Source organism: Lagenorhynchus albirostris, chromosome 1 (genome assembly GCF_949774975.1).
Source record: "Lagenorhynchus albirostris chromosome 1, mLagAlb1.1, whole genome shotgun sequence".
Lineage (NCBI taxonomy): Eukaryota > Metazoa > Chordata > Mammalia > Artiodactyla > Delphinidae > Lagenorhynchus > Lagenorhynchus albirostris.
This window is the reverse complement of record NC_083095.1, coordinates 13,136,617-13,160,794: the sequence shown is the minus strand read 5'-3', so window position 1 is coordinate 13,160,794 and position 24,178 is coordinate 13,136,617. Positions and strand designations below refer to the sequence as shown.

The 24,178-nt window shown below is 38.1% G+C and overlaps 1 protein-coding gene across 3 annotated transcripts in view; it reads right to left on the bottom strand.

Annotated features, from left to right (window-relative positions):
- The window catches only part of RPS6KA5 (ribosomal protein S6 kinase A5), a 182,359-nt gene that overhangs the window by 116,279 nt on the left and 41,902 nt on the right, over positions 1-24,178 (bottom strand). For 2 of the 3 annotated variants that reach the window (XM_060169782.1, XM_060169939.1), the window contains exon 2: positions 4,233-4,304. The exons of the other annotated variant lie outside the window; for it this stretch is intronic. In XM_060169782.1, the coding sequence (XP_060025765.1) occupies positions 4,233-4,304 (72 nt within the window). The remainder of the gene's footprint in view (positions 1-4,232; positions 4,305-24,178) is intronic. 3 annotated transcript variants of the gene reach the window in all.

The following is a 24,178-nucleotide window of genomic DNA, read 5'->3' as shown; positions in this document are numbered from 1 at the left end:
CACCCTTTACAGTTACAGGACAAAATTTATCTTTTTTGCCATAATGACAAAAAATCTCTGAAGTACAGATCTAGTATGATGAATAGAGAAAATTCAAAGAGAATACATGTACCACTTCATTAAGCATCAGAATTATGAGTAATGCACACAATGGGTACATTTAAAGACTTTCTTCTCTACTTAGACAGATGTCTCAAAGAAAGCAAAATCGTTAAAAGGAAGGCAGCAGAAAAGGAGAGAAATTAGAAAGAATCATTACTCCCACAAGCAACAAAATTTCATCATGACAAAATAATTCTAAAAGATGAACCAAAGATACTTCCTGAATTTGGGAGTATCAACCTCAAGAACAACACTAGAGACAAAAGCATGAATTATATACTTGTTAGACTATTATTATACTTCATACTGTTATGGGCTATGGGGAGGGAGGAGGGAAATAGGGTTGGAAACATATATAAGGATGATCTTAAGAGTTCACAATCTAGAGGAAAAATATAGCAGATGTGAAGGAAGATTCAGAGAACCACTCACTGCCATTTCTCTACCAAGGACTTTCAGTGCCACAATTCAGAGAATGAAGCAATTCAGAACGATTCGGATAGGTGGAAAAGAGAAGGAGAACTAAGGTAGGGGAACAAGATAAGGCAGGGGCTCAGAGGATGGGAAAGTACACATTATTATAGGGGAGTAAAAGAAAATCAACCAGACTAGTAAGTAGGTGGAATATTGGGGTAACTGGAGAAAAAATACAGCGCTAAGCCTGAAAGTAAGGCAAGAATTTGGACTTGAATAATAACTAGGAAGAAAGCACTATAAGTTCTGAAACAGGAGAATAGCATGATAATGTTGAATTTTAATGAGGCTGCATATTATTTATAACAGAATATGTATAAAATGCATAAAATGGAAGACAGAACTTGCAAAAAGACCAATTTTGAAAACCTTAACAACATCCATGTATAAGGTAATATGAGCCATGGCACTAAGAACAGAAAAGGTAAATCCAAGGGTCATTTTGAAAGAAAAATTATAGGATTTTGTGAGAAACACGAAAAAAAGTCAAAATAGAGAAGGATCAAAAATTATTTCCAAGTTTCTAGCTCAGGAAACTAATTAACAAGATTAGCAATAGATCAAAAGAAATAAAATAGCTGAAAAGATATAAATCAATACTCTGAGTAAAAGAGAGATTTTTTCATGAATATTACATGTATTTAAGTATGAGATCAAAAAGTAAATCTTTCATTTTCCAATATTCTACAAAGTCTTCAAGATATTGGATGAATAGCATTTTTTCTGGTTCAAAATACATAAAACTTAAATCATCAGAAGAGTTCTCAGTTTCACTTCCAAAGAAAGCCTGACATGATACATAAAGACATCTGATGAGGCTTTTCTATTATCCTAAGTAGTTCTGGAAAAAATTAGCTTAAAAAGGTAATGAAACTGAAATTTTTGAATAAAAATTGAGATTTTATTATATTCATAATAAAAGTTTCCACCTACTCCATTTAGTCATCAAAACTGTGATTTTAAATACAGAAACACCTACAATGACACTTCTTAGTTATTCCATCTTCTCATAAGAGCAAGAAACTGTCAGCTGACGAAAAGCAAAAGCAATATCCATGGCTAACAAGAGACCAGTTACAGGAAGAAGCATGAAATGAAAATGCAAGTAAAGCATTACTGGTAAACTCTTTTCTCACCTTTGCAGAATTATCTTAAAGATCTGCCTATGATAGAGCCACTCAAAAAGTTGAGGTAAATAATGAGACAAAGTGTTATATATGTTGAAAGAAAACACATACTAGGTTTGTCTTATAAATCTGATATTAAATTTAAAATGTTTTTTAATTAAAAGAATTTTTAACTGACCTGTAATTTTTCTTCCTCATACTCTGTGTGTTTTTGGAATCAAGGTTATACTAGCCTTATACAATGAGTTGGAAGAAATAATTCCACTTTTTCTGTCCTCTGAAAGAATTTGTGGAAGATTAGAATTATCTATGCCTTGAATGTTCGGCAAAATTCATTTTTGAAACTGTACCAAGTGTTTTCCTAGCAGGAAGATTTTTACTAACTGACCAATTTCTTTAAGAATTATAGGACTGGGCTTCCCTGGTGGCACAATGGTTAAGAATCTGCCTGCTAGTGCAGGGGACACGGGTTTGAGCCCTAGCCCAGGAAGATCCCACATGCCGTGGAGCAACTAAGCCCGTGCACCACAACTACTGAGCCTGCGCTCAAGAGCCCGCGAGCCACAACTACTGAGCCCGCGAGCCACAAGTACTGAGCCCATGTGCTGCAACTACTGAAGCCCGCGTGCCTAGAGTCCATGCTCCACAACAAGAGAAGCCACTGCAATGAGAAGCCCACACAGCGCAATGAAGGGTAACCCCCGCTCGCCACAACCAGAGAAAAGGCAGCACGCAGCAACGAAGACCCAACACAGCCAAAAAAAATTAATTAATTAAAAAAAGAATTACAGGACTATTCAGGTTTTCTATTCTTTTTTCAATCAATTTGGTCTTTTACACATTTCAAGATTCACGTGCATGTTAAAATTTGAGGAACACTACCTCAGACCACTAAATTCCTATCAACGCCCAAATTATGTGCTATTTTTGTCCAATATTTCAATTTTCTTTTTTTAACCCCACAAATTAGACATTTCGACTATGGTTTTACACAGTCAATATTGTTTAGATCTTCTTTATTCACCAACACTTTTTTCATCCTAGAATCTCTCCTGAGATCACTTTCCTTCTCCCTAAAATTATATCCTTTAGAAATTCTTTTAGTGAGGATGTACTGGTGGAAAACACACTAGCTTTTGTGTGTCTGAAAATGTCTATTTTGCCCTCACTTTTGGAAAACAGTTTTGCTGGGTTTGCAATTCTAAATTGACAGTTATTTTTTCTGGGCATTTTGTAGATATTCTTCCACTCTCCTATGGCATTCATGCTTGCTGTTGAAAAATCATTTGTTAATCTACTCATTATTCCTCTATAAATATGCCTTTTCTCTCTGGTTGTTTTTAGGGTATTTCTCTGTCTCTGATGTTCATCAGTTTCTCTGATGTATCTAGGTAATAATTTCTTTATACTTGTCTGCTTGGGATTTTCTGTTTCCTAGATCTGCAAATTTATATGCTTAATCAATCCTAGAAAATTCTCAGTTATTATCTCTTTGGATAGGACTTCTCCCCACTCTATTGGCTCTTTCTGGGATTCTGATTAGACAAATTTATATGCTGACAAGACCAGCCACATAATTGGCAGGCTCAATGCAAAATGAAAATGTGGGGTGCCTTGTTCATGAATTATTTAGAATTTCAGAACAGTGAAAGCAGAGCATTAAACCAAACATGAGGCTCTTCTAGTGCAGGGATCTCTGCACCTGCACAAGTCATATGCCCATGAGTTCCTGACTTCAGAGCAGCGAGAACAGTGATAGCAAAAATTGAGAAGGCACAAGGAAGTATAAAGCAGAATGTCAAGATCATCTAACATCTCACCACCCAGGGACAGCCACACTGTTATCATTTTGGTGCACAGATCAGAGATTTTTCTATATATTTACATGTAGACATTTATTCACACAATTTTTATACTACGGAAATGGTATATTGTACATTCTCTTCTATAGTCTTTTCTCAAATTTATTACATTATGGAGATCTTTCAAAAATGTTAGTAAATACAGATCATTTCAATCCTATTGCACAGATAACAGAACATATAGATGCATGTTCATTTAACCAAATTCATGCCATTAGGTTTCCAAAGAGTCTTGAATTTTTCATTATTAAAAATGATGAGCATGGACTATCAATAAAGTTGAGCGAGGATTGACTGAATCAATCAGTATAAAGCACTTCACAGAGTACTTGGCAAGTAACAAGCTCTCCATAAATGTTAGTGGTTTTTTAAAAATATTGTGTCCTGTGTAAAAACTGAATTAATTTACATTCCCAACAGCAGGGTAAGAGAGATTGGTTTTTCTTGATCCTTACCAATTCCTTTTTTGTATTTCTTTACCAATTCCTTTAAATTTTGCCTTTTGTATTTCTTCTATGAATGCTTTGTTCACATTCTTAGTTCTCCTATTGGATTCCTTATGCTTTTTAAAGATTAACTGATTTCTGTATTGGGGATATCAATCCTTTGTCATAAGGATATCAAGTACTTTTTTTTCCTGAAAAAAAAAAAAAGAATTAAAACTTACCTCCAGTTCCTAGGACCTTTAGGAGCTCGAAATTTTCAATCCCCACCTTCTCTGCATGTCCTGTTAAATTAGCTAAAAAAGAAAGAGAAAAAATAAATAATTAAGGGGATCAGCAATAGGAGGGGGCCCACAGGGGCTTCTGAGGTACCAGCAGTGTTTTATTTCTTGAGTTGGGTGGTTAAACCAGGATTCACTTTATAATTATTCGTTAAAATGTACAGCTATGTTCTGTGTAATTTTCTGTATGTTACATATTAGGATAAAACGTTTTTTATTTAAAAAAATTTTTTTAATTACTGATTTGTTTTTGTGGGGTTTTTTTGTTTGTTTTTTTTTTTTTTTTGCTGTACGCGGGCCTCTCACTGTTGTGGCCTCTCCCGTTGTGGAGCACAGGCTCCGGACGCGCAGGCTCAGCGGCCATGGCTCACGGGCCCAGCCGCTCCGCGGCATGTGGGATCTTCCCGGACCGGGGCACGAACCCGTGTCCCCTGCATCGGCAGGTAGACTCTCAACCACTGCGCCACCAGGGAAGCCCCTTGTGGGGTTTTTTAAAAAAACTTTTTTTTGGGGGGGCTGCACCGGGTCTTAGTTGCAGCACGTGGGATCTTCGTTGCAGCATGTGGACTCTTAGTTGTGGTATGCAGACTTCTTAGTTGCGGCATGCATGCAGGATCTCGTTCCCTGACCAGGGATGGAACCCGAGCCCCCTGCATTGGCAGTGCAGAGTCTTACCCACTGGGCCACCAGGGAAGTCCCACAATAAAACTTTATTTAGAATTTAGTAACTATATAACATTTGTATCAAAGGTTAACATAAAAATAAAGTGCTCTACTTTATTAAAATAAAGACTCTCTAAAAGTCTAAAAGTCTAAAGTCTTTAAAAATAAAGACTCTCGGGGCTTCCCTGGTGGCACAGTGGTTTAGAGTCTGCCTGCCGATGCAGGGGACACGGGTTCGTGCCCCGGTCCGGGAAGATTCCACATGTCGCGGAGCGGCTGAGGCCATAACAGTGAGAGGCCCGCGTACCGCAAATAAATAAATAAATAAATAAAGACTCTTTACTGACCAGATAATCTGAAAATGAACACAAATTCTAACATGTAGATAGATATGTAGTAGAGAGAAAATTGGACAGATTTAGAAGATGCATTCATTTATTCAAACAAATATTTACTGATTATAAATGCCACTCCCAGGCTCTAGGCTGGACTCCACTCCCATTTCTGTCACCAAGCACTTGAACATGCTGTAGCCTGAACTGATTACCTGACCACCCTGCATCTCAGTTCCCTCATCTTTGAGGTGAAAGCACTGGTCTCAGTGAATTCTAAGATCTCTGCCAGCTCTAAAATTCTAGGACTATGTTTAAAAATATAAACTCTTCAAAGACATATTCTGTAGTAAATAAACAAAATTAGGATACCTTATAAATGAGCATTTTCAAGAGCATACTGCAATGAATTCTGATCCTATCCTATGAAATGTTAATAGGTGTTATGTTTGGGGGGAAGGTGGGGAAAGAGTGCTCTGGTTGAATAAATTTGGAAATAGCTTAAACAAGGTTTAACAAGTTTCTTTAACACTGAACCTCACAGATCCTGCACCATAAAAATATGCATGTGGATCTTCAAGATTGCGATACTTATATTTGACAAATTTATTGGACCACGAATTACTTTTTATGGTAATAACCTATTCATATTGTGTGAACCAGCATTCTGTGATAAGAAAGACATGATTAAGAAAGGCTTGGTCCAAATCCTAGTTCTACCACTTAAAAGCTCTGTGACCTTGAACAAATTACTTAATTTCTCTGTGTTTCATATCCCTGTAGTGTAAAATAGGGATAATAAAAATTCCTACCCTCAAAGCATACTAGTGTCTACAATTTACTTTGAAATGTATTTTTATTGGGTTGACCGAGAGGTTTGTTCGTTTTTTCCCGCAAGATGGCTCTAGTAGCACTTAGTTGTCTTTAACTTCATTCAAAACAGTTTTGTTAGATTGTATGTGACAGCTGTCATATCAGCGTGCATTTAAAAAAAGACATTAAAATTGGTGAATTTTTGTGTAGCCATTTTAATACTGAAGATGGAAGAAAAAAGCAACATTTTCAGCATATTATGTTTTATTATTTCAAGAAAGGTAAAAACGCAACTGAAACACAAAAAAAAGATTTGTGCAGTGTATGGAAAAGGTGCTGTGAATGGTCAAATGTATCAAAAGTTGTTTGTGAAGTTTCGCGCTGGAGATTTCTCGCTGGATGATGCTCCACGGTTGGGTAGACCAGTTGAAATTGGTAAGGATCAAATTGAGACATTGACTGAGAACAGTCAACATTATAGCATGTGGGAGATAGCCAACACACTCAAAATATCCAAACTGAGCACTGAAAATCATTTGCACCAGCTTGGTTATATTCATCTCTTTGATGTTTGGGTTCCACATAAGTTAAGTGAAAAAAACCTTCTTGACCGTATTTCCGCATGTGATTCTCTACTTAAATGTAATGAAAACGTTCCGTTTTTAAAACAATTGTGATGGGCAATGAGAAGTGGATACTGTATAATAATGTGGAACGGAAGAGATCGTGGGGCGAGCGAAATGAACCACCACAAACCACACCAAAGGCCGGTCTTCATCCAAAGAAGGTGATGTTGTGTATATGGTGGGATTGGAAGGGAGTCTTCTATTATGGGCTCCTTCTGGAAAACCAAACGATTAATTCCAACAAGTACTGCTCCCAATTAGACCAACTGAAAGTGGCACTCGACAAAAAGCGTCCAGAATTAGTCAACAGAAAATGCATAATCTTCCATCAGGATAATGCAAGACCACGTGTTTCTTTGATGACCAGGCAAAAACTGTTACAGCTTGGCTGGGAGGTTCTGATTCATCCACAGTATTCACCAGACATTGCACCTTTGGATTTCCATTTATTTTGGTCTTTACAAAATTCTCTTAATGGGAAAAATTTCAATTCCCTGGAAGACTGTAAAAAGCATCTGGAACAGTTCCTTGCTCAAAAAGATAAAACGTTTTGGGAAGATGGAATTATGAAGTTGCCTGAAAAATGGCAGAAGGTAGTGGAACAAGAGGGTGAATATGTTGTTCAATAAAGTTCCTGGTGAAAATGAAAAATGTGTCTTTTATTTTTGCTTAAAAACTGAAGGCATTTTTTGGCCAACCGAATAAAAAGATGGATTGATGGACACATATAGATATGGACAGATATGTGATAAAGAAAATACAACAAAATGTTAACTGCAGAATCCGGATTGTGAGTGTAAGGATATTCAGCATACAACTCTTTCAAATTCTCTGTATTACATTTGAAAATGTTCATAATAAAATGGCACATAATAAAATAATACCTACCTCACTGGGTTGTGATGAGGATTGTATGAGCTTAATTCACACAGTGTTTGCTGTGTTCCAATAATATTATTAGTGTTTGTAAATAAATTAATGCTTTGGGACTACAATTTTATGAAAATTAGACCCAACTAAGAACTTCTAAAATTAAAAGTTTCAGGGGGATAAGTAATTTCAGTGTCTTTCTGATTTAACTAAACATAACTTTAAAAAATATTTTTAATTGTGGTTAAAAACACATAACACAAAATTTACCATCTTAACCATTTTTAAGCATCAATACAGTAGTGTTAACTATAGGTACCTTGTTTACAACAGATCTCTAGAATTTTCTCACCTTGCAAAACAAACTCCATTGAACCATTCCTCTTTTCCCTCTCTTCCAAGCTCCTGGGAACCACCATTCTACTTTCAGTTCCTAAGAGTTTGACTATTCATGCATAATTTCATAGTGGGAACAAATCAGTGTACATGGCCCTGCCTCAAGCTCACACTGGCTTCAATATAAATCTAAAACGAATACCAGAAACATAGGTAGTATCTTAAAGTAAACACACAACAGCATATCCTCCTGTAGTATGTCAAGCAGGCTATAGTAAAAGTGAAGCTCACAGGAAACCATCACTTTTGAAATAATGATTTGGCTCTAATTGAATGTTAAATTCTGTTATTTTACTGTGCAAGATTTTTGCAGTTTAAGACATTATTAAAGAGTCAAATGTTACAAATTATCAATCCTGTTTCTCGCTGTTAGGAGCCATCTTTTATTTACTATGAGATGTGTATAGGCCCAGCTTTCCAAAAGCATTGTCCAAATACTATTTCTCCCATATCTATATTTGCAGCTGGACTAGGAAGATAAGGAACTATCTTTTGATACACAGACACTTCAGCCTTTCTACACTAACCATAGAATTATTCTCAGAGGAAATTAAAAGAGGCCACAGATTAATTACACTTGGTTCTACAAAGCATACCATCCCAGAAAGCCTGACCATTCACAAAGATTGTTCATATAATCTGTGAAGGCCTGCTTTTGCTCATAATCTACTACCTCTGTTATTTGGTTTCTGACATAAATTAACACTTTGTCTGCAAAGGGAGCTCAAGGCTTCCCCAACCTCCAATCCTGGGGAGAAGGAATTGACAGAGCTCAAGATGAACAGCACTGATGCCTTCGGTATTTGGGGAAGGAGTCATCACAGTGGTAAATGTTTCCCTAGGAGGAGGAGGTTAGCTCTGCTTTCTTCAAGGTATGTACTCTTTGGAATCTCCTCTCTTGGCCTTAGCTGTGGAAGAGTTTATTTACTTTGTATTGCTTTTCTATCAAGATTGTTACCAGGTGGCTGGTGAGTTAAGGCAGAGCTTGGGAGAGGGTCTTCCCTCCCTCATACCTTAAGCCCCAGGTCCTAGGAATTCTGGGCTTGAAAAGAGTTTAGCCCTAGGCTTATAAAAACACACTTTATCCACCTGAGTTTCTCCGAGAATTTATCTTTCCTGGCCTTTCCTTGATTAAGAATGGTAAGATTCCAGTGAACAAGCTTAGAGAGTAGTATCTGCTTAGGGCAAAGGGCCCCTGTGGCCCAGTGCAGCTCACCAGGTCAATGATTCACTCTGGGGTAAGGGACCAAAGATCAAGCTTGACAAAATGTACTCCTTTGCTTTACTCTGTCTTGTCTTAACCTCAGTTGGGGCCCAAGCAGATGTAATAGGGTTTTTTACCCAAAGTTCATAGCTTACATTAGGGTTCACTCTTGGTGTTGTATATTCTATGGGTTTGGACAAATGAATCCACCATTGTAGTATTTATATCATTCAGAGTAGTTACTGCCCTAAAAATCCTCTGTGCAGGTTTTTGTGTGGACACGAGTCTTCAACTCCTTTGGGTAAATAGGAAAGAGCACAACTGCTGGGTCATATTGTAAGAGTACATTTAGTTTTATAAGTAACTTCCAAACCGTCTTCCAAAGTGGCTATATCAACTCTGCGTTTACACCAACAGTAAATGAGAGTTCCAGTTGCTCTACATCCTCACTAACATTTGGTTTTATCAGTGTTCTGAATTTTGGCCATTCTAATAGTTGTGTAATGGTATCCCACTGTTGTTTTAATTGGCATTTCCTTGATAACATATGACATGGAATATCTTTTCATATGCTCATTTGCCATCTGTGTATTTTTGTTGGTGAGGTGTCTGCCAAAGTTATTGGCCCAGTTTTTTCAATCAAGTTGTTTATTTTCTTATTGTTGAGTTTTAAGAGGTCTTTGTATATTCTGGACAAATCACTTATCAGATAATGTCTTTTGTAAATATTTTCTTCCAGTATGTGACTTGTCTTCTCAGTCTCTTGACATTGTCTTTTGCAGAGCAGAATTTTTGAATTTTAGTAATTTTGATAAAGTCCAGCTTATCAATTCTTTCTTTCATGGATCATGCCTTTGGTGGTGTACCTAAAAAGTCATCACCATACCCAAGGTCATCTAGGCTTTCTCTATGTTATCTTCTAGGACTTATAGTTTTATGTTTTATTTAGGTCTGTAATATACTTTGAGTTAATTTTTGTGAAGGATGTAAGGTCTGTGCCTAGATTCAATATTTTGCATGTAGATGTCCAGTTGTTCCAGCATCATTTGTTGAAAAGACTATCTTTGTTCCACTATATTCTTTGTCAAAAATCACTTGACTGTATTTATACAGGTCTATTTCTGGGCTCTCCAGCCTGTTCCTGTCTATTCTGTCCTCAATAACACACTTTCTTAATTACTATAGCTTGATAGTAAGTCTTAAAGTAGTGGGTAGTGTCAGTCTCCTGACGGTTCTTCTCCTTTAATATTGTGTTGGCTATTCTGGGTCTTCTGCCTAACCATGTAAACTTTAGAATCAGTTTATTGATCCTCACAAAATAATGTACTTGGATTTGATTGGGACTGCATTGAATCTGTAGATCATATCTGTAGAACGAGTTGGGAAGAACTGACATCTCAACAATATTGAGTCTTTCTATCCATGAACATGGAATATCTCTCCATTTATTTAGTTCTTCTTTAGTATCCTTCAACAGAGTTTTGTAGTTTCCTCATATAGATCTTGTACATATTTTGTTAGATTTATACCTAAGTATTTCATTTGGGGGGGGTGTGCAAATTTAAATGGCACTGTGTTTTTAATTTCAAATTCCACTTGTTCATTGCTGGTAGGTAGGGAAGTGATTGACTTTTGGTTATCAATCTTGTGTCTTAAAACTGTAATAAAGCTGTAATCTCTTATTAGTTTCAGGAGGGGTTTTTGTTGTTGTTGTTTTTGATTCTTTCAAATTTTCTACATTCTCAATGTGCTTTTAATTTGCATTTTCTTGATGACATGTTGAACATCTTTTCATGGGTCTATTAGTCATTTGTATTTTTGTGTGTGTGGGAATTGTCTGTTCAAATCTTTTCTCCATTTTTTTATAGCGTTGTTTCTGTCTTAACTGCTGAGTTTTAAGAGTTCTTCACATATTTTAAATAAAAGTATTTTGGCAGACATATGTTTTGCAAATGTATTCTCCATTCTATAGCTTGGCTTTTTATTTTCTTAATTTTGTCTTTTTAAAAGCAAATTTTAAAAATTTTGATGAAGTCCATTAATTTATTTTTACAGTCTATGCTTTTTGGATTCTAAGAAATCATTGGATACCCAATGTCACAAAGATATTTGCAAAAATGTTCTTCTAGAAATTTAGTAGTTTTAGTTCTTACATTTAAGTCTACGATCCAATTTGAGTTAACTTTCTTGTATAATGTGAGGTGAGGATCAAGGTTCTTTTTTTTCTCATACAGGTATCTAGTTGTTCAAATACCATTTAACAAAAAAAAAAAAAAGAAAAAAGAAACCCTCTATTTTTTTTTTACCATTGATTTATGCTGGCTCATTTGTCAAAAATCAATTGACCATATAAGTATGGGTTTATTTCAGAACTCTCTTTTCTGTACCAATGGTCTATGTGTAGCCTCATGCCAGCAGCTCACTGCCTTGGTTATCATAAGTCTCGAAATCAGGTAATATAAATCCTCCCATCTTGATCTGCTTTTTCAAGACTGTCTTGTGTTTTGTTATAAATTTTAGAATTAGGTTTTCAATTTCTATGCAAGAAACCCTGCTAGGATTTTGTCTAGAGTGTTTAATTATAAACATTTATTTTCATCTAAACTACTAGATTAATAGTTTAACCTATTAACAATCTAATATAATTATTGGTATGGTTGGATTTGGGTCTACCATTTCTGTTGTTTGGTCCCATGTTCCTACTTTCCTGACTTGTGAAAAAAATACTTGAATGTTTTTAAGAATTTAATTTCAATTTTCACACTCATAATTTAGCTCTACTTCTCTGCATTATTTGTGTAGTTGTTGCTCTAAGGAGTACAATATACATCTATATTCACAGTCTTCTTACAGTTAAAAAAGTACCGTTTCACATAAAATATAGAAAACTTGCAATCATCCTTCCCGATACAGCCATCGTACATTATATGGGATTTATAACATCTTCTACATATGTTATAAACTTCACAGACAATGTTATGAGTTTTGCTTATATGATACATTTTATAAAGAAATAAAGAAGAAAGAGAGAGACAGACTTTTGCACTTCTCCAGATACTTATCATTTCTGATGGTCTTTCTTTTCCAAGGATCCAAAACTCTATCTGGTATCACTTTTCTTCAACCTTGAAGAATATTCTTTGACATTTCTGTATTACGGGTGATGAATTTTCTGAGTTTTATCTTAAAGAGTCATTCTTTTACCTTTATCTAAATTTTTTATTGAGATATAATTAACATACCATAAATTCATCCTTTTAAAGTATATAATTCAATGTTTTTTAGTATGTTCACAAGGTTGTGCCATCGTCACCACTGCCTAATTCCAGAATCATCTTCACTCTTGAAGGATATTTTCCTTTGATATAGAATCAAAGGAAAATATCCAGGCTTTTTTTTCTCCTTTCTTTCAGCACTTTAAACATGTCCTTCCACCCTCTTGGTTTATGACATAAGGTCAGTCATTACATGGATTATTGCTCTTCTGTCTGAAATGTGTTATTTTTCTCTTACTGCTTTCAACATTGCTCTTTATCTTTGGCTTTCAACGGTTTTGCCATGATGTGTCTTTTTTTTTTTCTTTTCTTTTTAAAATTTTATTGGAGTATAGTTTATTTACAATGTTGTGTTACTTTTTGCTGTACCTCAAAGTGAATCAGTTCCACATATACACATATCCACTCTTTTTTAGATTCCTTTCCCATATAGGTCATTACCAAGTATTGAGTAGAGTTCCCTGTGCTATACAGTAGGTCCTTATTAGTTATCTATTTTATGTATAGTAGTGTGTATATGTCAATCCCAATCTTCCATTTTTATCCCTCCCCCCCTCCCCCCCGATAACCATAAGATTGTTTTCTACATCTGTAACTCTATTTGTGTTTTGTAAATAAGTTCATTTGTACCGTTTTTTAAGGTTCCACATATAAGTGATATCATATGATATTTGTCCCTCTGTCTGACTTACTTCACTCAGTATGACTATCTAGAGGTCCATGTTACTGCAAATGGCATTATTTCATTCTTTTTTATGGCGGAGTAATACTTCATTGTATATATGTACCACATCTTCTTTATCCATTCCTCTGTCAATGGACATTTAGGTTGCTTCCAGCCATGATGTGTCTTGATGTGGACTTCTTTGGGTTCATTCATCCTGGCATTCACTGAGTATCTTATATCTGTAAACTTCTGTTTTTCATCAAATTTGGGGAATTTTTGCCTTAATTTTTCAAATATTTGTTCTATCCCATTCTCTCTCCTCATCTTCTTAGATTCCAATTGCATGTATGTTGGATTGTTTGATACTACTGAAGAGGTCCCTGATACCCTATTCATTTTTTTCTAATATGCTTTCTCTCTGTTCTTCACATTAGTTGATTTCCATTGTTCCATCTTCAAGTTCACTTACTTTTCCTTCTGGCATCTCTATTCAACTGTTAAATCCGTCCAGTGGATTTTTAAATTTCAAATATTGTATTTTTCATTTCTAGAACTTCCATGTGGTTCTTTTTCACTGTTTCTATTTATCTGATAAGATTTCTTATTTTTTCACTCATTGAAAGTATGTCGTTTTATTTCATTGAGGATACTGTAAGAGCTGCTTTAAAATTCTTGTCTGCTATTGCCAATATCTCATTCATCTCAGGCTGGGATTCAGTTGTTTTTACTTCCTCCTGGGATATATTACAGTTTCTTGATTTTTCATACTTAGGGTAATTTTGGATTGTACCCTTAACATTAACCCTTAAATGTTAATTGTAAAAATTCTACATTGTTATTCTTTCTCCACAAGAGTTGTTTCTTTTGTTTTAGCAGGCAAATATCTTGGCTTGGCCTGGCTTGACTTGAATTACAAATCTGTTTCTTAGAAGGTAGCTCTAGGCCAGTTCAGATTTCTTTCGTATTTAGCTGAGTTCTAAGTCTCTTGTACTCATGCATGGTTCAGAAGTCAGTCAGAGGTGTATGTACAAATTTTGTACACAAAATTTGAGGACTCTCCCTCTTCTAAGGCTCTTCTCCTTCTGGAATTCCTTCACTATCTTCAGCAGCCAAGGTTCTATGACTTTAGTTTTCCAGTTTCTCTGACCAGAGAGACTATTGTTTTTTTTTACCAGAGTCCAAAGAATATGGCCTGTACTTACCCAGAAACTAAAATTAGTGAAAAGGCAATGATTCCTTCCTCCCCTCCTACAACTGTGTACTCCCCATAAGAGTCTATCTGCTTCTGTTCACTCTCAAGTGCCTTAAACATTGCTTTTTCTATTAAGTTCAGTTTTTATAGTTGTTTTGTGCAAAGTAATTCTCCAGGAGGGGGTCTTATTCTGACATTACAAGAAGCAAAAGTCTTCCTACAGTCAACATTATAATAGCAGTTTCTGCTTTTCACTTCAACTACTGCCCTAGGAAGTTAACTTCAAAGAGCAAATAAAATTTTAAAGGTGATATGACATAGGCCCATCTCAAGGATCTTGAACTTAATAGCCATATGATTCTTTTACATAATATCTGTTAGACAAAGTTAAGTGATCACACATATTGAAGCAAATCTTTAGGAAGCTCTATCATATTTAGGCATGGGGGAGTATTTGTTAATTAAAAGTTTTTTGTTTGTTTGTTTTTTGTTGTTTTTTTTTGCGGTACACAGGCCTTTCACCGTTGTGGCGTCTCCCGTTGCAGAGCACAGGTTCTGGACGCGCAGGCCCAGCGGCCATAGCTCACGGGCCTAGCCGCTCCACGGCATGTGGGATCTTCCCGGACCGGGGCACGAACCCGTGCCCCCTGCATCGGCAGGCGGACTCTCGACCTTTGCACCACAAGGGAAGCCCTAAAAGATTTTTTTCATTGTGTTAATGAAAAGACACATAAAAGCACATGGTAAATACGATGTTATACAGAATCCAAGCAATGACAAACATATATTCAAGCATGTGAGTCTAGGAGTCGAAATGGTTCTCATTTCTCTATTATTATCTTTCATTGTAATTAGAAGTCTTTGAACATGAAAGTCTAAAAATAAACTACATTTCTCTTAATTAAATTCTTAACCTAAGAGCAAGAGCTCAAACTTCCCAGCAACACTACTAACATTTATTAGAACAAGACTTAAAATATTTACACACTTTATTTCATCCTTGAAGTGCAATAAACATCAGCCACTTACAGAAAGCTGTATTTCTGAGTTATTCACATGTCTTGGTAAAGTCCAAAATGATATGCTGATTAGGTGGTTTGGAGCTACCTGGATAGGTGGTTTGGAGCTAGCCTGGGACCAGACTGTACCAGAAATAGGCCTGGGGCTTCCCTGGTGGCACAGTGGTTAAGAATCCGCCTGTCAATGCAGGGGACACGGGTTCGAGCCTTGGTTCGGGAAGATTCCACATGCTGCGGAGCAGTTAAGCCCATGCGCCACAACTACTGAGCCCACGCACCACAGCTACTGAAGCCTGCGTGCCTAGAGCCCATGCTCTGCAACACAAGAAGCCACCGCAATGAGAAGCCCACGCACTGCAACAAAGAGTAGCCCCCGCTCGCCGCAACTACAGAAAGCCCGCGCGCAGCAACGAAGACCCAATGCAGCCAAAAATAAATAAATAAATAATTTTTTAATTAAAAAAAAAGAAAAGAAATAGGCCTGTACTCATGTCCATTGCCTTTCCTCATACAGAAAGAGAAAAACAAATATTTTATATTAACATATATATGTGGAATCTAGAAAAATGGTAGAGATGAACCTGTTTGCAAGGCAGAAAGAGACACAGATGTAGAGAACAAACGTATAGACACCAAGGGGGGAAAGGCAGGGTGAGATGAATTGCGAGATTGGGACTGACATACATACACTGATATGTATAAAATAGATAACTAATGAGAACCTGCTGTACAGCACAGGGAACTCTACTTAGTGCTCTGTGGTGACCTAAATGGGAAGGAATCCAAAAAAGAGGGGATATATGTATACGTATGATACATATACATATACGTATATGGCTGATTCACTTCGCTGTACAGTAGAAACTAACACAACACTGTAAAACAACTATACCCAAATTAAAAGAATATATATTAGGAACTATCCCATTGAAAATCCTTCCCTTCTGGATTAGTGTTATTATCTTATAATGTATACTCCCTAGTTAGGAAATCACTTTTAAGACTGAATTTAACTAAGCCCTTTATAAGAAGTCAATGGATTTCAAAAAATATGTTTGCCAAAACTCTAATAAATTTCAATATTTAAATGACTCCCTTTAGAAAACAGTTGATTAACAGTTCTTAAAGGAAAAATCTTATATTATACAACAAATATAAAATACTTGGTTCTTTATACTATAACTGGATTCCTTCAGCTCCTCCTATAATATTAATATGGTTATGTGCACTGTCGGAAACTATGACTGACATAACTCTTAAAATAATAAATTTAGACAAAAAAGATAATTGTCTTTTCTCCCAAATTTAAATAGCTTTTCTGTTTGTTTTTTATCATAAAATAATCCAGGTTCACAGTTTAAGAAGACAGACAATATAAACAGGCCTAAAGTAGACCTTGAAAATCTCCCATAGTCCCACCACTGAAAGATAATTATTGTTAATCCTCGGCATATTTTTCTAAGATCTTAGCCATAAACATATGATTGCTAAATGGCTTCTTATCCCAACTTTCTAGGCAATTCTATTACCAAACATAATTTGTAACACACATTATCTATAATTTTTTTTTTTAGGTTGTGAGATATTTAACTTGGAACTTCCCACTCTTATGGAGGAAAACAATCAGTAACAACACATTTTTTATTCTGTTCCCATAGTTTCTGCTAAGCTGTACAAATGTAATTGCACAGAGCATGTGCTGAAATCATTTCATTAGATCCAATGATTCACTTATGTTAAAGCTAAGAAAAGGCTTAATTTAAAAGCTCTTAAGTAGAAATAAAGAGAATAATGCTTCTGAAGTCATTTCAAGTAGGTTTCTTGGTATATGACTAAGGCACTCATATACCAGATTTTATTCAATGAATTAACTACGTATTAAATTTGCAATAAGCTGTGAAAATGTAATTTAATAGAAAAAATTATGGAGTCTGCGGACATTAAGGGGAATATCATTATCATGTGAAGTTATCAGACAACCTCATTGAGAATACTGGTTCTCATTCATTCATTTAAGAAACATTTACCAGTGCCTACTAACACCTGAACTAAGTGTTAGGTCTTTTGATAACAAGCACAGGATTGAAACTGGCAAAGATGACAGAATGGCTGGGAAATTCTGGACCAGAAGAAGAGGTGGAGCAAAAGCAAAGTAGGAATAAGTATTTTGCTAGCAGAGAATAAGTGGACTGTTCTCTTTAGCTATAAGAAAAATGTGGGGAAAACAGTAAAAATATTACATAAAATAGGTACATGAAATGAGATGATTCCAAACCTGGACTGCCAGACTAATTAGCTTTAATTGAATCCATAAGCAATAATGGCTCTTGACAAGATGAAGGTAAGGTTTTAGGAAAATTACCCTGGCAGTAGTGTGCCATGCAGATAGAAGCAAGGAAAGACTAATACTAAAAGCTGGTGAGGTTACTGCAATAAACCAGATGTGCGCTAATGAGGATCTGGTCCAAGTAGAAACTAGAAGGAAGAGAAAATAATGAACTTAAGAATCACTGAAATACTCAGTTCAAGAAACATTCACTGAACACCTGACTTGGATGCTGAGACTGCAAAAGCAAATAGGACAGGGTCCCCACTTTCAAAGATAAACTAACTGAACTTCTGTTCCATTTTCTCCCATTGACCCCATATCTAAAGTACAAGAAGTGAAAGTCTGGGCTTCCCTGGTGGCGCAGTAGTTGAGAGTCCGCCTGCCGATGCAGGGGACACGGGTTCGTGCCCCGGAGCGGCTAGGCCTGTGAGCCACGGCCGCTGAGCCTGCGCGTCCGGAGCCTGTGCTCCGCAACGGGAGAGGCCTGTACTGCAAAAAAAAAAAAAAAGAAAGAAAAAAAAAAAGAAATGAAAGTCTGGTGAATGGTAGTGTTATTAACAGAATTTTGTTGAAAGGGGAAGTTAAAAGGGAAAGTTGAAAGGGGAAGTTTTGGGGCTTCAACACTGATTTTGAAGCGATGGCATGACATCCCCAAAGGGCTGTAGTGTGGGCAATTCTAGAGAAGGAACTAAAGTTCTGCAGAGATAGCAGGCTGATGGGGATCAGGACATGCTACCCTAAAAGACAGTACCTTGGCATACTGAGTATCTTAAGCTGAAGTAACTTGAGAAACAGCACATGCAAGAAGGACTTTCTGACCTTCCCCTGAAGCATGTCACAAACCCCTCATGTGCAAGGGGCCCTCCCTATATTCAGAGGAAAGGAGCATCCTTATTTTTGAAGACAGGGGACACAGAGAGGAATCTGAAGAAACAGGACTTGCTAAGTTTCCCCCAGTTTACTACCCATACCCTTTTCCCATGACGCTCCATTCTTCATCAAACCTAATATTAAAAAGCTCGGGTTTAACCATTACTCCAGGTCTTTATTTCCTTATGAAGCCTCCCATGTAACACAAAACTAACATGAAATAAATTTACATACTTTTCTCTCATTAATCTGTCTTTTGTCATAGGGATCCAGGTTGAGAATGTAGAAGGGTAGAGAAAAAAGTATTTTTTTTCCTCCCCTACAATGCACAAGGTTATTAGAAGGGGGCAATGGCTAAAGCTTTCAGAAGAAAATCCTTCAGGAGACCACAAAAAGAAGGGCAAGTCTTGATGATGTCCAGCAGTTAGGATGCAAGAAGAAAAAGAGCCAGAGAAATGGTTAGAAAACTAACAATGTATAGAATCCAAGGAAAGACAGAATGTCAATAAAAAATTGATCATCAACGAAGTCACACTGCAGACAATGATAAATGTATATATTTGGTCTCAGTCCTAAAAGCTTAGCAATCTCCAGAGTGGTAAGAGTCTCTTGTAAGCTAATGAGATGACTGGTGGCTGGGGGCTGCTAGACAGCTTCAGGATGGGGGCTGGTTGCTACAAACCAAGGACTTTCAGCCCCACCCTCTTGCCCTCCTTCCTCCCACCTCTGGGGAGAGAACAGGGGTTGGAGATGGAGTTAATCACCAATGGTCATTATTCAATCTATCATGCCTCGTAAAGAAACCTCCATAAAAACCCCTGAACAACAGGACTTGGGGTTCAGAGAGGTTCTGGGCTGGCGCACACATAGAGGTGCGGGGATGGTGGTGCTTCCTAAGAGGCGAAGAAAGTTCCACAGTTCCCACCACCTCCCTCACTCCAAACACCCCGCCCTACGAATCCCTTCCATTTGGCTGTCCCTGAATTGTAGTTGTATGAATACACAAAACCTGAGCCTCAAATCTACACAGTGAGGTCAGGGTGCAAAGGTGGGGATGGAGAAACAAAATAATATCCTTAAAAGCAATGGGTACAGATGATTTTGTTCAAGAAATGGGCATATAAAGGGAAGGAAGAGAGGAAATGGGAAAGAATCATATGAAACTTTTTTCCAACTTAGAAGGCAGATGAGTGAGATGAACAAAGGGAATAAGGGAGGGCTTCCCTGGTGGTGCAGTGGTTGAGAGTCCGCCTGCCAATGCAGGGGACGCGGGTTTGTGCCCCGGTCTGGGAGGATCCCACGTGCCGCGGAGCGGCCGGGCCCGTGAGCCATGGCCGCTGAGCCTGCGCAGCCGGAGCCTGTGCTCCGCAGCGGGAGAGGCCACCGCAGTGAGAGGCCCGCATACCGCAAAAAAAAAAAAAAAAAAAAAAAGGTTATAAGGGAAAGGCTGGAAACAGTGGAGGTCGGAGGGATGGTTTCTAAGGGAGCAGATCCTTCAGAAAGTGATAAATAATAGGATCTTGGACAAAAGGATTAAAGGACAGAGAGAAGGATAAGGGTAGGTCAAGGTGTTAAGGTTGAAAAAACAGATTATATATAGCCTTTCTAATGGACACAAATGGTCTCTGAAGGGACTGCCAGAGAAGCAGTGCATTGAAACAAGAGTAAAATGCCTCAGAAATCAGCCTGGCTAAAATATACAACAGAGGCTGAAGTGAGGTCTAAGAAAAATCACTGTAAGCAGGGTAGAAGGATTTGAAATATCCTAATCAAAAGAACTAAAATATTTAAAGAATGCACAACAAAAGACAGACTGGACAAAATGAAAACTAAAAAACAGAATGTCAAATTGGGCAGTGTGTTTCTAGCACTTTCCTGGGACTAACCTAATCAACAGCTTCAAACACCAGGTTCCCTAGGTAGGAACACCCCTATCCTGGAGATAGCTGTATCATGCGCCTGAGCCTTTCTGTCTTTAGCTATTAGAATACACAGCCAACTCCCTTTTTTTTCTAACTCCTTGCTTACCAAGCAACCCAATTTTCACTTGATACCCTTACCCAAAAAGAAAAATGCACTAATCAAGCAAACAGATGTTTCATGTACTTGTTGATTTGCATTGCCCACTGTAAGTTGGTAAGGTGTCATTGGGGTTTACATCAGTCTTTTGTGATTATAAGTAGAACTATATGCATGAAGAGAAAACACAAATAGCATAATGATCCAACATTGAATCCTATTTGCCACCAACAAGGAACACTTAATTAACAGCAATACATACAAGACACAGCAGTGGTATACCGTGACCCTGTCAATGGTTTTCTGACTATTTTTCATTTCAGAAGAAAAGAACAATTATAAAAAGCAACATTGTGAGATTTAGTTGTGAATGCAATAGGAAGTAGAGAATCTTATAGCCTGCTGCAGTTGAAACTGAAATAATGAAGCCATAATTTATTATAAATCTATGATCTACAGAATACTATCAACTGCTAAAACTTAAACAATGTCTACACAAAACCTTGCCAATTTTCAGGTACTTAACCGATTCTTTTCCCCCTTTGAGACATTAACTCATCAATTTAAAAAAAAAGGAGAGAGAGAAACAAGGCCTAATGAGTTAATGAGAAAGTTCCTGTTTTTGGTAAAGTAAGGAGTTTTAGTCCCAGCCCAAATTCCCTATTCCTCAATAATTAGTTTCACCTTCCCCTTTCCAGCACTTTCAATAGTAAAGAAATCAACATTAACCTCTAATTTCCAAGTGCCAGTGTGAAAAAGATCACATCACAACATTGTGGACATTTTCCTCTTTTTAAAACTTTTCTTTTATTATGACCTGTAACAGAGAAAGTCTCAGGGATGGGGTCAACTGTAACCCCACCATCCTAATACTAGCTACTCTCATTTTGTGTTCATGTCCAGTCTTTTCCTGTTGTGGATGTATCCTAGTTATCAGCTGGGTCTTGCCAGCTCCTTAGAATCCAGACTGATGGACTCAAATCCTGCAGAGACAAGGCCTGTGCAAGTCGAAAGCCTCTCCTCTCCCACGGTTTCCATCAAGTCCTAAGTGGTAATCCTCAGCTCCCTCTGAGGTACTCAGGATCATCTCTGTTCTGTGCTGCACCCACCCAAACAAGACTTGGGTCCTTCTTTGAGTTCTACAAAAGACAAAGGCAAAACCCAAACACATGCAAAAAGCATTCCTTAGCACAAAAGACTTGAGTGAAGATTTCTGGAGAAAGGCAGAGGGGCAGCAAGCATGGCAACACTATAAAGGAAACTGGAAGTGGGAACATCTTTAATCTTTCTCCATCCTCCGTCCTCAGGTGAGGTCTTTATCTCACCTATTTCCTGGCCTCACATCCTTTTTCTGACTTTTTTCCTCTTTTCTCTCTCCTTCCTCATTAGGAACAAAACCAACAAATCTGTCCCCTTGTTTCCTGCCAAGCAACTTCCTCCACTTTGTTTTGTTGTTGGTGGTGGGTTTTTTTTAATTAATTTATTTATTTTTGGCTGCATTGGGTCTTCGTTGCTGCATGTGGGCTTTCTCTAGTTGCGGCGAGCTGGGGCTGCTCTTTGTTGTGGTGTGCAGGCTTCTAATTGCAGTGGCTTCTCTTGTTGCAGAGTATGGACTCTAGGTGCATGGGCTTCACTAGTTGCGGCACACAGGCGCAGTAGCTGTGGCTCGAGGGCTCTAGAGCACAGGCTCAGCAGTTGCGGTGCACAGGCTTAGTTGCTCAACGGCATGTGGGATCTTCCTGGACCAAGGCTTGAACCCGTGTCCCCTGCATTGGCAGGTGGATTCTTAACCACTGCGCCACCAGGGAAGTCCAGCTTCCTCCACTTTGGACCTCTCAGTCCCAGCTAATATTCGGACTCACACCCCTAACACAGCCTGACAACAACGCGATGCCTCCATGGCAGTTACCTCCATACAGGAATTCTGGTGCCCACTGCAGTGATAATACATTTTTCTTCTCCTTACTTATTTTGTAGGTTTTATGTAGTCATCATGCCCTACATATATTGATACATATATAGTCCACTAACTGAAGAAACATTCTGAATGCTTACTTGTAGACAATACTGTGCAAAAGCCCTGGCAAGCAGACATACTCTCTGATGTCAAGCAGCACAGGGTCCAGAGAGGCACTCAGGCCGGTGAAGCAGTCCAGGGCGCCAGCACTAGCAGAGCGGTAAGAGGTAGGAAGGGTGCCAGAGGAGCACGCGAGAGCATCTCCCCTCAACTGAAGGTTTGGGGAAGTCGGACACTGATGGACAGCACACACAAGCTTACCAAGAAGACACAGAACATGGCACATCTGGGAATCTGCAAAGAGAACAGATGGGCAAATGCAGGCAACGGAAGGAGAAAGAAGGTCCATTAAGACACAAGGGGGCTTCCCTGGTGGCGCAGTGGTTGAGAGTCCGCCTGCTGATGCATGGGACGCGGGTTCGTGCCTCGGTCCGGGAGGATCCCACATGCCGCGGAGCGGCTGGGCCCGTGAGCCATGGCCGTTGAGCCTGCGCGTCCGGAGCCTGTGCTCCGCAACGGGAGAGGCCACAACGGTGAGAGGCCCGCGAACCGCAAAAAAATTTTTAAAAAAAAGACACAAGGCAGGAACCAATTCATGGAAGACCCTAAGTTTAAAAAGCATGTATTTTGTTATAAAGGCGATGGGGAGCCAATGAAATATTTTAAGCAGAAGATTCAGATGCAGTTCTGTACCTTAGAAAGAGCAGCAGCAGCAGCAGCAGCAGTGGGTGAGATGAATTATAAAGGAATCACATGGAAGGCGGCAAAACCAACATACAGGTTGATGCAATAGTCAAGGACAGAAACGATAAAGGCTACACTAAGGCACTGGAACTAGGGAAAGAGGGGAAAAAGTAAATTCCTCAATATGTTATTCACCAATACTACTAAGCACAAAGTGAAAACACTGAAATTACTAAAATAGCTATTGTGCAATCTTTAAAATTCAAATTGATAATCCTTAAGTGACCATGAGATCATACAGCACTCGGAGTAAAAAATAAGTTAAGATCAATTTTCAGGACTTCCCTGGTGGCGCAGTGGTTGGGAATCCGCCTGCCAATGCAGGGGACACGGGTTCGATCCCTGGTCCCAGGAGAATCCCACATGCCGTGGAGCAACTGAGCCCCGTGCGCCACAACTACTGAGCCTGTGCTCTGGAGCCCGTGAGCCACAACTACTGAGCCCTTGTGCCACAACTGCTGAGGCCCGCGCACCTGGAGCCCGTGCTCTGCAAGGGGAGAGGCCACCGCAATGAGAGGCACACGCACCGCAACAAAGAGTAGCCAGCCCCTGCTCACTGCAACTGGAGAAAGCCCGTGCGCAGCAGCTAAGACTCAACACAGCCAAAAATAAATAAATAAAATAAATAAAAATGATCAATTTTCAAAATGGTGCACATGATCCATATTCAGTTGTCAAAACCCAGAAATGTATACCAAGAAGAGCAAATTTTATTGTATGTAAATTATACCTCAATTTAAAAAAATTAGGGCCATAAAGTAAGAATCATGAAAATGTGTTTAAACATGAATATTATAGAGAAGAAACTTTCAGATTCAACATGGATTTTCTTAATGCTTTTTTGGTTATTGTT